Source organism: Copadichromis virginalis, linkage group LG3 (assembly GCF_057382275.1).
Source record: "Copadichromis virginalis isolate Kocher_CV1m ecotype Utaka linkage group LG3, C_Virginalis_male_GT1.1, whole genome shotgun sequence".
In the NCBI taxonomy this organism is placed as follows: domain Eukaryota; kingdom Metazoa; phylum Chordata; class Actinopteri; order Cichliformes; family Cichlidae; genus Copadichromis; species Copadichromis virginalis.
In genome coordinates, this window is record NC_140620.1 from 33,073,838 (window position 1) to 33,088,009 (window position 14,172).

Genomic DNA, 14,172 nt, shown 5'->3' on the forward strand with positions numbered 1-14,172 from the left:
CTTCTAGCTTGCTTACTTGCCACAAGTGCACTGTGCCACCTACCAATAGAAAGGAAAAGATAATGTGCATATTTCCACGAGAGAAATCCCACGCCTGGACCGTTATTGACTGCTGCCATGATTCTAGCCTACGTCACAGCGTCATGTGCGCCTTTTACATCCAACACAAAAACTCAAAAACTACAGTCGTGGTGCTTTCGATTGTACTCAGAACTCAGAAATTCTGCCTTCTGAATAGGAAGATGTAGGTAACACCAGACTGCAGATGAGCTGCATACAGGGCTGGACTGGGACAGAAAATTGGCCCGGGTATTTTGACTAGAGACTGGCCCACCATTATAGGAAAAATCATAAAGCCTTTGAATGAAAACAAACGCTGTTGTGAGAGTGATGTACACTGTTCTGATGGTATATATGCATCAATCTATCAATCGTTTGTTGTAAGATTCAGATAATTACTTTTTAAAAGCTAGACATTTTAAATGAGAATAAGAAAGAAAAGTATTTCCTTGTGCCCCCCTTTCCCTGTTAATGCCCTACCTGCCCCCCTGGCAACACTTTGCTAGATCCGCACCTGCACAGTTACCAGCTGTCAGCTACCTAAAAAGGATCCTGGGGTTATTTGTCTCTCAAACAGTTAATAACTTCCCTTCAACTCATTCATGTCACCTAAAAGGTAAACCTGTTTCTCCATCACCTGTTCAGCTCTGATGATCCAGTAAGGACATCTCCTGGTTTCATCTTCATGTTTCCCTCTCACCAGATAACCAAACCGATATCATGACCAGCAGCTTTTTTGCAGCTGTGGCTCCAGCAAACACCAGCTGATACTAGAAATTAATATTAAATAAATTCTAACAACAGCTGATCAAGCTTAAACTTATGAACAAAATAAAGTTCACCATCATTAACTTCATAGCACCACCCAGCTGTATAGAAACTCCGTCATGCTAGCTAGCACGCAGTACGGAAAAAGTCAGAATAGCGAAAATAAACTCCACCTAAACTTGATTTATATCTGACCCAGAGAGACTGCAGGTCATAACTTCTTACCTGAAGTTCAGTTCACACTTGGACCGGCGGCCGCCTCGGGTCTCTTTTCCTTCTGCGTCCCCTTTCCTTCATCCACCTGCTGGCCTCCACCACTTGCTAATGTTACTGAATCTGTGGAAGCTCCGCGATAGCCACCACACGAAGTAACGAGTAACGACCCTATCTAAATCCCAGTAACGACTAACGCGTTCCTGATTTTGGCATAATAACTAGTTACTGTGCTCGTTACCACAATAATAACGTAGTTACTGTAACGTGTTACTTAATAACGCGTTAGTCCCAACACTGGCTGTAACACAGCAAGTGTGTTATCTTTACACGCCTGCTGTGAATGGCCGGTTATTAAAATGTCATCTACATACAGCAAGTATTAACCCAACTGTGGGAGTTTACAGTTAGACATTGACTTCTTCAGCGCCTCTGCGTAGAGAGTTGGACTATTCTGAAAACCCTGTGGCAAACGAGTGTATGTGTACCTCTGACTCTCAAAAGTGAAGCCAAACAATGGCTGTGAGTCTGGATGTAGTGGTACTGAGAAGAAAGCGTTTCAGAGGTCGATCACTGAGAACCACTGTTCTTTTGGTGTGACCTGATTTAAAATAGTTTGTGGATTCGCAACCACAGGTGGAATCTGTTTAGTCACTTCGTTTATAGCTCTCAGGTCATGTACTAGACGGTATGTACCCGTGGTAGCTTTTTTAACAGGAAAGATAGGAGTGTTACAGGTGGCTGTCTTTGTTTTTATTAGAATTCCTGCCTTCTCCATGTCCGCTATCACTGGGCGGATGCCATGTCTTGCCTCTATAGTGAGTGGGTATTGAGGTATCACCGGTCTGTGTTTTGAGAGAGGTTTTACTCTTACTTCATCTGCATTTTTTATAAGGCCTACATCAGCAGGGCCTATAGACCAGAGAGTTTTAGGCAGCTGAGCTAGTGCTGCCTGGTGTCATTCAGTTAGTTGGGCGTGTGTTGCAGCAACATCGGCTAGATGCACTGCAGGTCTGACTGCGAGCGACCAACCCAGTGTGTACCAGAGACAACCTGTCCGGCGGCCTTGCAGCCAGCCTTCATGAGTGTCCTCCGTTTTTTCATAAGTGTCTGCTTCAACCCTGGCTAACACATTTCCTAAATCCTTCCAGTCTGAGTGATTGTTATGCGCTACAGACACATGTGGCTTAGCCATGCGGTTCAAAGCTCTCACTTCTGCTGACTGAATTACAGAGCACACTGCATTTCCAGACTTTGTGATATACAGGTGCTGTAAGGTCAAACTCTGTTTTCCTAGCTTCCACACTTGCTGATCATAAGGTGGATCTGGGCCTGGAGTTTGTTTAAATCTCAACATGTTGTGATACTCGGTTGGTTTCTGGAAAGTGGATGTGGCGAGTGTATGTTGACGGGCCACATCGTGTAGTGCTTTTAGCTCTGGCAACGCGAGAGTCCAGTAGTAATGTGGAACACCGTGGCCTTGAGAGAGACACACGCGGCTACTGTGTACTGTGGCTCTGGTGTGTTGTCATTTAGCATGCACTCAGCAGTCATGCCATTCTCTTCCGGTATCACACCTATCTTAAGTTTTGTCAGAGTGTCTCTACCTAGCAGATTTACTGGACACGACGGGTCATATATGCATTTAATGAAGCACCTGCGGTCACTTTCTGTATGTACTAGTTCTAAAGGGGCAGTTAGTTGTTGTACAGTGGTGTGGCCTGTGGCTGACTTTACAACTAATTTGTCCTTTGAAAGCTGTAAGTTCTTAGGTGGCTGCCTCAAAACTGTTTTGCATGCTCCTGTGTCGCATAGCATTTTGATTGGCTGCCCGTTCACATGAATTAACAGCGTTGGCTTGTGTTCTGACCCTAATAGCAATTGCTCTATATTAAAAACTTCTCCTCCCTCATCAATGTTCACTTCTTGTGTGCTGTCTAGTCACATATCACTGTTGTCCATAGATTCGCCACTGTTTTGCCTGACATCCTGTCTGCTGCTATTTTTTCTGTGTGGCTTACTCCTGCAATCTCGTGCAAAGTGACCTTCTCTTCCGCAGTTGAAGCAGGCATTGTCTCTGTTATATCTGCTGTCTCTGTGTGATTGTTTGTGGCCTTGATGTCGGTTACCTTGCTTCCCTCTCTGTCTTTGATAGCCTCCTGCAAATGCAAGGAAACCTGTCTCTGAATCTATGGTGAAGACGTTAGTCTTATTTTTGTGTTTGTGCACTTTTGCGGCGTGTTCAGCGTGCAACAGGGCGTCTGGCAGGTTGCCAGTGTTCATTGTGACGCAATGTTTCTCTACATGTGCTCTGATTGGTGGGAGTAGGCCGTTTAGAAATGCATTTTTTAACTGTTGCTGGAATGGCGTTGCATCGCCATCAGCATAGTCTAACCCTGAATGCTGCCTGAAGACTGGGCGCAGGCGGTCTAGAAAGTCTGATGCAGTTTCATTTTCTTTCTGTTTCACCTCTCCTATTTTATTGTAATTAGGCTTGGGGGCTAGTTGTAGCTTCACACGTTTGTAGAAGTTATGCAGTTGGCCCTCTAGGTCAGGGTCACCTGCACGCAGAGGTTGTGGCCCGTTACCGATTACTAAAGAGTCTAAAGGGTTATTAATTGCACCCCCAGTGAAAGAGCCTTTCACTGAGCCGAACTTCAAACCTAAAAGATCTTGAAGTACCTGGTACATTTCATGACCGTTTAAATACCACTGAGTCCTAATGGCTTCAACTGCTCTCTTCCATGTGTCAAATCCCTCATTCAGAGGCGGGACATCTTTAAGAACGTTTCTTCGATCCTCATGTGACCATGGTCTAAACACAAGAATTGTGGGCTGGGTATCTCTATGCCCCATAGGTCCAGTCGGCTGACCATATCTGGGGTTTGGTGCGCTTATTAATGGAAATACTCCTGGGGGGCTTGGGGGGTCAGGCCATATGTCCCTGCCTATATGATCTTCCCCTATATCTGCTTTGGGTTCATGTGTTAGTGACATCTTAGCTAAATCTGCCTGCACTGGACCATACGGGTTATTCACAGCTGCATCATTCTCTGTGTGCTGGGGAGTTGATGCAGGGGCAGTAACATAGGGGGGAGGAGCTGCACTCGTCGCTTCAGGCGCCTCACAGCTTTGCTTTTGTTTTCTATTCTGTCTCTTTTCTTTATTCTCAGCACGTCTCTGTTGCTCTTTTTTCCAAGCATCTAGGAACTTTAATTCATCTGTGCGTTTTCCTTTCTGTCTTAAATTTGTGGTTTCTCTTATTTCTTTTAATAAGCTGTCTTTGAGCTGCTTTAAAGCTGTGGGGCTGCATATACCCTCCCACACAGGACATGACGTCTTTTTAGGATTACGCCATCTCCTTGCGCTGATTTTCCCTGCACCTGGACATTTATTTTCTATCCACTGTTCATCATTGATGAGTTTTGGTGTATACTGTCTATTACTGGCAACAGGTTTTGAGGTTCCACTTCCCATTTTTTATTATTTGTTATTTAGCGTATTTTTCTTATTTATTTACTTATTTTATTTATTCTAGTCATGCATGTACTTATTTTATTTATAGTAAATTGACAATACAGCTGCTATCCACCTTCGCTGGTATTAGGAATGAGAGTGGTTGCTCACACGCCCTTCTACTTTCGGACTACTTCCAAAAGCGGTGTGAACTTTACGAGACGGAACTCGACCGTTCTCTCAAATCACCAGTACGTCAGTGAACAGCAGTAAAAGAAAAACACAGTAGGAGCAGCTCAGTCTCTTATTGGTCCGTGAAAATTCAGCTTGCTCCGTTAATTAAAACAACACACACACATTCACATTCACACCTGTTCGCGCGATCTGAACCCTTATCGTAAGGGGAGCTACCAGTCCCTCTGCGGACGAGCTACTTTCTATTTTAAATTCCCTGAATTTAAAATACTCTCTAGACCCAGTCTAGACCCAGCTGGGGAGCTACCCAGAGCTCTAAACCCACAAAAATGGGGAGCTACCAGTCGACGAGCTACTTCCGCTATTTTAAATTCCCTGAATTCAAAATACGCTTTTACGCAAGATTGTGTCAGAGTGTCTGTATCTACTTGATCTGTGTCGCCGGATCTGGTCCACCTCGATCGGGCCCCACCGCCGTGGGTCGCTTTCTAAAACGTTGGCTAAGACCTGAATGTAATGCCCTTGGACCTTTATCACACACCTAGTGTGTGAGCTGTCGACAGTCATTCAACGTGGACTGGTCACGGAGATGGGACACGATGGAGGTGCTCCGGCATCGAAGGACCAAGAAATGTTGGGAGAAAACCCTGCAAAAAACCCAGGAGAAATAAAGACACAATGAGACAAAGTTACTTTCTATGCTAAACGTGTACACGGGTGAGCTGCTGAGAACAACCCACACCATGGACAGTGGCTTGGCATTTTTTATAGGCACAGATCACAGAGACAGTGAGAACAGGATAAGAAAATAATAAACAGATAAAATAAAACAACTCCATATATGGTGCTAGTCTAGTCAGCAGAGAGCTAGGAAAGATAAAACAATCTGAAACAATATGTCCTTGCTGGGAAAGTCTAAAAGACACTTCTAAACTAATCTAAACACAGACAGAGGGCATCTTTGTACATTTAAAAGAAGGTAAAGAAACACAGAATCATTTTTCCTCTAACAGAAGTGCACTCTGCCTAGTTTCGCTTCCTGTCTACATCCTGTACCCTGCAGTTCTGCACAAAACGTCTCATTCTGAACAGTTTTCTGTCTTGCACAACCAACTAAGACCTTTCACCCACTTTATGAAAGAAAGATGGCCTGTTTCACCATACTGGACTACATTAAACAATATAATCAGAAAATAAGCACTAAGAATATATATTTTACCTTAACACTACCCTCTCGATTTCCCCGCTGATATTATTTACCACTTCATTGGTCTTTTGAAGGTCTGTCCATAGGTCGCACAAAGCAGGAATAAAGATCCATAGCTTCTCTGACTGCCAAGGCAATTACTGTATCGAGGGACTTTTGTTGTTGCTTTGTTGAAGTTCTTGCTTTACGCCGTTAGCAATAGCCTCGTTGAGGTCTTCCTTAGTGACGGAGGAATCTTTAAACTTCTTCTTTAAGGGAGACTGAGTAATCTCCCTTTTCCGTTAGTCTCTGGTTAACTAGGTGTCCATAGTGGGATCGGCATCAAGATAACTAATTTATGTGACAGCATACGTGATAAACTGTGACAATGTGTGCAGAACTAAAAACTATGCTGGCATTCCTCACGTGATCTCCGGATGCTTCAATGTTTTTAGTAAACTCTAATTTTGATATGTTATTATGTTAGGTGACTTTAACGGGAGGATTTAGTAGCAGAAACAAACACGGGCTCGGGATTCCGGTGGATGTTGATTTATTTACAGTGATAGGGGAATATTTACAAGGGCTATGTACAGTGACAGGGTAAAAGTGCGAGGAGACGGAGCCGAGGGGATGAAAGAGAACCAAGGTATGCGGGAGGATAGGTGGCGCACCGGAGCGACCTGAGGATGAGGGACAAACAGAGTTAGGGATAGCACCGAAAGTCGAGAGTTAAACTTAGGTGAACCGGGAGAGTTGGAGAGCTTACTTGAAACACAGAAAATACAGGTATGGGCACTGGTCACAGGCTGGTGCGAGGTAAATCTCAGTCACAGATCCGAGAAGGCCAATACCAAACAAAACAGGCAGGCGAGCAGGCGGCGAGACAGGCTGGTGCAGAGGAAAAGCAGGCAGGGAGACGGATGTTTAAACATACAGCTCAGTAGCTTGAATTTAAAGACTTGTTTTGCAAAAACACGTTACCACTTGTGGAAGCGACAATACTCCGCCACCAGACGTCCGACGTACAGCTCCATAAATGCTCTCACTGATGACGTCCGATGCGCCGCAGGTGTGCCAGAATGCCATCAAGCACCGCCCTGCCTATCTGTGCCAAAAAGGGAAACAAAACCTAGGAACACAACACACATGCCCACCAGCTCCTAATATATTATGAATTTCCATTGTTTTATATAATGGCCTTTTTTAAAGTTTGGACCAGTTTCACGTGGAAAAGACTTGAACCGACTTCTTCTTGGTCTTGGCTTCTAGAGGAACCATTGTTACTTGGGGCTCGGCTGGATGCACATGATGGAGCATGACTTGCTTTTTTGAATCGTTCTCAAACTGGGACAAATTGTGGAAGTGGCTGGACCAGACCAGAAAACAGAACCTGCATCATGTATTCTAGATTTTTGGCTTAGAAGTTCAACCTCATTTGAAAAGTAGATGCTGTTGGATTATTAGTGGATTGGAGATTCTTGATGAAAGAGATCCTTTTCCAGGAACAGGATTGAATATTAGTGATGTGCGGATCGATCCTGAAATATCGATTCCTCCGATACCAATCATTTATGTTCTAGAATTGATTCTCATATTAAAATATCGATATTTTAGTACTTTGGGGTAAATTTGTAGTTTTTCATTAACAGGAACACAGTGGAAAGAAACTATATCATTTGGATCGTCTAAATTGGAAGAAACTATTTCCTCTTACGCCTTTCATAGTCTTATGCGAAATACGGCTGTATAAATGTGTCGCAGCCCCTGGCCAGTGTTGCCGACTCCTCAGTAAGGAAAATTGCTATTGGCTATGCTAAAAGTCTCTAGAAGTCGCTAAATGATGTCATCGCCTAATTTGCATAATTGGTCATGCTAATATCATTGTAACCCACGTTGTAGGAGAGAAAAAAAGAAGAGACATAAAGTGAGTAAAAAAATGTCCTAAATGTATTTAGAATTTATTTAGAATTACAAATTTAATTTTTTTTAGCGATTATTGTTTTGTTTGTTTCTATGTCACAATTCCAACCTTATTCCTTTATCTGCGCTTGGACCGGCAAAAGTGACCCGAAATAGGCACTCTAGTGGAGTTACTTTGTGTGTGTGTGTGTTTAAGTAGTTTTAAACCTTGTGATCCACAAAACAACATAACAGTAAAAGAAGAACTGATTGCATTACAGTCAGTGCGGGAGCAGAGGCTTCACTCATACGCGATTCATTTGCAGTTTGGACGCATAGGTGGGAACATCTCCTGCCCTGATAGCAGCTCGGGGAGGACTATCCTCTGCCCGTAAGCGCTTTGGCACGGGCGAGGTGCCCACAGCAGCACCCACTGCTTGTTGAGAAGAGCGATACACGCTTGTCATAAATAAGTCTCCAATAACACCAGAAAAAGTCACCAGATTTGTCACTAGTCGTTTTTTAGAATAAAAGTTGCTAAGGGGATCTGAAAACTCGCTAAATATAGTGACAAAGTCACTAAGTTGGCAACACTGCACCTGGCGTGCGCACTCACAACAATGGCTGAGCGTAAACAGTCATGTGTGGACATATTTTATCTCCACAAACAGACATGTGACAAGATAGTGAGGTGTTGTGGCAACACCACTAACCTTGTCAAACACCTCAGAGTAAATTCTATCACAGAATATGATGAGCTTATGTCGAGGCGAACTGAAGAGGAAGAGAGGACAGGGACAGGTGCGGCTAAGGCGAGACAGACGTCTCTCACAGAGTCCTTTGGTGCTGCAGGCAGGCAACATGCTCAAATAGTGCACAACTTCAGGTTTTTTATTTCTATATGATTATTCTGCATGATTAAGCAATAAGAACAAGTAGTCTGATGTCCTGTAATCATTGTGAAGCTATATTATTATATTATTATTACAATTACAAAATGCAATTCTACAGTGGGGCAAAAAAGTATTTAGTCAGCCACCGATTGTGCAAGTTCCCCCACTTAAAATGATGACAGAGGTCAGTAATTTGCACCAGAGGTACACTTCAACTGTGAGAGACAGAATGTGAAAAAAAAATCCATGAATTCACATGGTAGGATTTGTAAAGAATTTATTCGTAAATCAGGGTGGAAAATAAGTATTTGGTCACCTCAAACAAGGAAAATCTCTGGCTCTCACAGACCTGTAACGTCTTCTGTAAGAAGCTTTTCTGTCCCCCACTCGTTACCTGTATGAATGGCACCTGTTTGAACTCATCATCTGTATAAAAGACACCTGTCCACAGCCTCAAACAGTCAGACTCCAAACTCCGCCATGGCCAAGACCAAAGAGCTTTCGAAGGACACCAGGAAAAGTATTGTAGACCTGCACCAGACTGGGAAGAGTGAATCTACAATAGGCAAGCAGCTTGGTGTGAAAAAATCAACTGTGGGAGCAATCATCAGAAAATGGAAGACATACAAGACCACTGATAATCTCCCTCCATCTGGGGCTCCACGCAAGATCTCATCCCGTGGGGTCAAAATGATCATGAGAACGGTGAGCAAAGATCCCAGAACCACACGGGGGGACCTGGTGAATGACCTGCAGAGAGCTGGGACCAAAGTAACAAAGGTCACCATCAGTAACACACTACAACGGCAGGGAATCAAATCCCGCAGTGCCAGACGTGTTCCGCTGCTGAAGCCAGTGCATGTCCAGGCCCGTCTGAAGTTTGCCAGAGAGCACATGGATGATACAGCAGAGGATTGGGAGAATGTCATGTGGTCAGATGAAACCAAAGTAGAACTTTTTGGTATAAACTCAACTCGTCGTGTTTGGAGGAAGAAGAATACTGAGTTGCATCCCAAGAACACCATACCTACTGTGAAGCATGGGGGTGGAAACATCATGCTATGGGGCTGTTTTTCTGCCAAGGGGACAGGACGACTGATCCGTGTTAAGGACAGAATGAATGGGGCCATGTATCGTGAGATTTTGAGCCAAAACCTCCTTCCATCAGTGAGAACTTTGAAGATGAAACGAGGCTGGGTCTTCCAACATGACAATGATCCAAAACACACCGCCCGGGCAACAAAGGAGTGGCTCCGTAAGAAGCATTTGAAAGTCCTGGAGTGGCCTAGCCAGTCTCCAGACCTCAACCCCATAGAAAATCTGTTGGCGGGAGTTGGAAGTCCGTGTTGCTCGGCGACAGCCCCAAAACATCACTGCTCTCGAGAAGATCTGCATGGAGGAATGGGCCAAAATACCAGCTACTGTGTGTGCAAACCTGGTAAAGACCTATAGTAAACGTTTGACCTCTGTTATTGCCAACAAAGGTTATGTTACAAAGTATTGAGTTGTATTTTTGTTATTGACCAAATACTTATTTTCCACCCTGATTTACGAATAAATTCTTTACAAATCCTACCATGTGGATTCATGGATTTTTTTTTCACATTCGGTCTCTCACAGTTGAAGTGTACCTCTGGTGCAAATTACTGACCTCTGTCATCATTTTAAGTGGGGGTTAGGGTTAGGCACAATCGGTGGCTGACTAAATACTTTTTTGCCCCACTGTATATTGTATTATGAAAGACAATGAAACATTAAGTTTTTGTACAGAGTATCGGTATCGCATCAGTATCGTTGATACCACCCTGGATTTTACTTGGTATCGGATCGGAAAGGAAATCAGTGGTATCGCGCATCACTAATTTGAAGTTTACACAGCTACATTCTCGCCTGAAAATATGTTAAAAAAAATTTTGTGACCGAGAAAGAGAAATAAGAGTAATATTAAAACGAAGTCGCTGACGTCATTGTTGGAGACTGGAATTGGCTGGGCCGCGCTAGGAATTCTGCGATATGGTTTTTTAATTTCGTTGTCTGAGTGGAAAATCGAGAGAAATTTGGGAGAATGGTGGCTCTGGGAGATTTTCGGGAGGGGCACTGAAATTCGGGATTCTTATGAAAAAATCAGGAGGGTTGGCATGTATGGTTGTGGCAACATCACTAACCTTGTCAAACTCCTCAGAGTAAATCATATCACAGAATATGATGAGCGTATGTTGAGGCGAATTGAAGAGGAGGACAGGGACAGGTGCTGCTAGGGCGAGAAGGGTGTTCAAATAGCCACAACTTCAGTTTTTTTATTTCTATATGATGATTCTGCATTATTAAGTGATAAGAACAAGTAATCTGATGTCCTGTAATCATTATGACGCTATAATTTGAGATACAATAAATAAAATAAGTTTTTGTACAAAGTATCAGTATCGTTGATACCACCCTGAATATTACTTGGTATCGGATCAGTGGTATCGCACATCACTATTGAATATTGATTTTGCTGGCTTGACAGGACCACTGTAATGTACACGTTGATGATGACTCTGACCTCTTTGCTAGAGGTTTCCTTAGCGTCATGGATTCTTTTCATTTTACTCAGCATGTGTCTGGTCCCACACACACCAAAGGACACACACTGGACCTTGTTTTTACTTTAGGTTTAAACATTGATTTTATTTGTACTGAGGACATTTTTATTTCGGATCATCATTGTATTCTTTTTAATCTGTCTTTTCATTTGTCTCTCTCTCCTATTCGACATGTGGTTAGCTCTCGCATCTTAACTTCCTCTAGTGCTGTTAAATTTTCCGATGCTTTTAATTTAGTTTTATCTCCCTATAATGATGTTCATTTTTTAACAAATCTTTTTAAAAATCATTGTCTTTGTATTTTAGACAATGTTTGTCCTATCAAAGTTAGACTAGCTCTGGTTTCAAAGTCGTCTCCCTGGTTAAATGACAGCATTCGCTTCTTAAAGCGTTGCTGCCGTAAGGTTGAGCGTTTATGGAGGAAAACGCGTTTGCATGTCCATCTCCTTCATCTAAAGGACCTTTTAGTCTCTTTTAACACTTCAGTTCGAGATGCGAGGGCGGCCTATTTCTCAGACTTAGTGTCTAAGAGCAGAGGTAACCCTAAGGTACTATTCGACACCATTAGTGATATTGTTGCTCCTGCTCCAGGTGCTGTCCCAATTTCATCAAATGAAGATTGTGAAAAGTTTCTTTCTTTCTTCGTTGAAAAAGTCAGTAACATGAGGAACAGTATCTCTCCTTCTGTGTCTCTCTTGTCTGCTCCAACTCAAGCTAGGCCTGTAATTTTAGAAAGATTTTTACCTGTGTCCTTACCTGAGCTGGTCAAGTTGGTTAATTCAATGAAAGCATCCTCCTGCTCTCTTGATATTTTACCTGGATCTTTGTTTAAAAATGTCTTTCAGTCTATTGGTCCCTGTGTGCTCACAATTATTAATACCTCACTGGTTTCTGGTCAGGTCCCTGTTTATTGTAAGAATGCTGTTATTCACCCACTGTTAAAAAAAAACCTAAGCTTGATGCTTCTCTTCTCAGTAGCTACAGACCGATTTCAAAATTACCGTTCATTTCTAAGATTTTAGAAAAGGTTGTGGCTAAGCAGCTTATAGCTGTTCTAGATGAATACAGCATTCTGGATAAATTCCAATCTGGCTTTCGTAGAGCTCACTCTACTGAAACTACACTTCTTAGCGTCTCCAACGACATTTTAATGAGATGTGATGCAGGAGAATGCTCCGTTCTGTTGATGTTGGACCTGACCTCCGCCTTTGATACTGTGGACCATCATATTCTGCTAGATAGGCTGAGAGACTGGGTGGGTATATCAGGGGCTGCTTTGGACTGGTTTGAATCCTATTTGCATGAACGATCCTTTTCTGTGGCTACCTCTAAGTACAGTTCCTCTTCTACTTTTCTTGCCTATGGTGTGCCACAAGGTTCAGTTTTGGGGCCTTTATTGTTCTTACTGTATTTACTTCCTCTTCAACACTTATTGAGAACTTTTAAGGACATTTCAGACATTTATGCAGATGATATTCAGGTATATATCTCCTTTAAGCCCCATGATGTTTCCAAGCTACAGATTTTGCACAAGTGCATAGACTCCATTAGATGTTGGATGGCTGGAAACTTTCTTCAACTAAATGAGGAGAAGACTGAAGTTCTTGTTTGTGCTCCTAAAATTTTTTACCTAGTGTTATGGAAAACTTGGGTCCACTTGCTACATTTGCAAAACCGTCTATCAGGAGCCTTGGTGTTAGTATTGACTCAGCTCTGACTTTGGATGCCCATGTAAAATCTTTGGTTCGCTCCTGTTTTTATCATTTGAGAAACATTGCTAAGCTGAGTCCCATTGTATCGCGCTCCGAATTAGAAATTGTCATTCATGCATTTGTTTCATCTCGTCTGGACTACTGTAATTCTTTGTTTACTTGTTTATGTAAAGCCTCTTTGGAGCGTCTGCAAGTTGTTCAGAACGCTGCTGCAAAGCTTCTGACCAAGTCCTCCAAGTTTTCCCATGTCACACCCCTGCTGATTCAGCTGCACTGGCTCCCCGTTAAATTCAGGATCCAGTTTAAGGTTTTGACCTTGACTTTCAGGGCCCTGCATGGACAAGCACCAACATATATACAGTGGGGCAAAAAAGTATTTAGTCAGCCACCGATTGTGCAAGTTCCCCCACTTAAAATGATGACAGAGGTCAGTAATTTGCACCAGAGGTACACTTCAACTGTGAGAGACAGAATGTGAAAAAAAAAATCCATGAATCCACATGGTAGGATTTGTAAAGAATTTATTCGTAAATCAGGGTGGAAAATAAGTATTTGGTCAATAACAAAAATACAACTCAATACTTTGTAACATAACCTTTGTTGGCAATAACAGAGGTCAAACGTTTACTATAGGTCTTTACCAGGTTTGCACACACAGTAGCTGGTATTTTGGCCCATTCCTCCATGCAGATCTTCTCGAGAGCAGTGATGTTTTGGGGCTGTCGCCGAGCAACACGGACTTTCAACTCCCGCCAACAGATTTTCTATGGGGTTGAGGTCTGGAGACTGGCTAGGCCACTCCAGGACTTTCAAATGCTTCTTACGGAGCCACTCCTTTGTTGCCCGGGCGGTGTGTTTTGGATCATTGTCATGTTGGAAGACCCAGCCTCGTTTCATCTTCAAAGTTCTCACTGATGGAAGGAGGTTTTGGCTCAAAATCTCACGATACATGGCCCCATTCATTCTGTCCTTAACACGGATCAGTCGTCCTGTCCCCTTGGCAGAAAAACAGCCCCATAGCATGATGTTTCCACCCCCATGCTTCACAGTAGGTATGGTGTTCTTGGGATGCAACTCAGTATTCTTCTTCCTCCAAACACGACGAGTTGAGTTTATACCAAAAAGTTCTACTTTGGTTTCATCTGACCACATGACATTCTCCCAATCCTCTGCTGTATCATCCATGTGCTCTCTGGCAAACT

The 14,172-nt window shown here is 43.0% G+C and overlaps 1 protein-coding gene across 1 annotated transcript in view; it reads left to right on the forward strand.

Annotated features, from left to right (window-relative positions):
* The first annotated feature begins 6,466 nt into the window (after positions 1–6,466).
* The window catches only part of LOC146714263 (scavenger receptor cysteine-rich domain-containing protein DMBT1-like), a 20,543-nt gene continuing 12,837 nt past the window's right edge, over positions 6,467–14,172 (forward strand). Inside the window, exon 1 of the mRNA XM_085439655.1 lies at positions 6,467–6,527. Within this exon, the coding sequence (XP_085295781.1) occupies positions 6,467–6,527 (61 nt within the window). The remainder of the gene's footprint in view (positions 6,528–14,172) is intronic.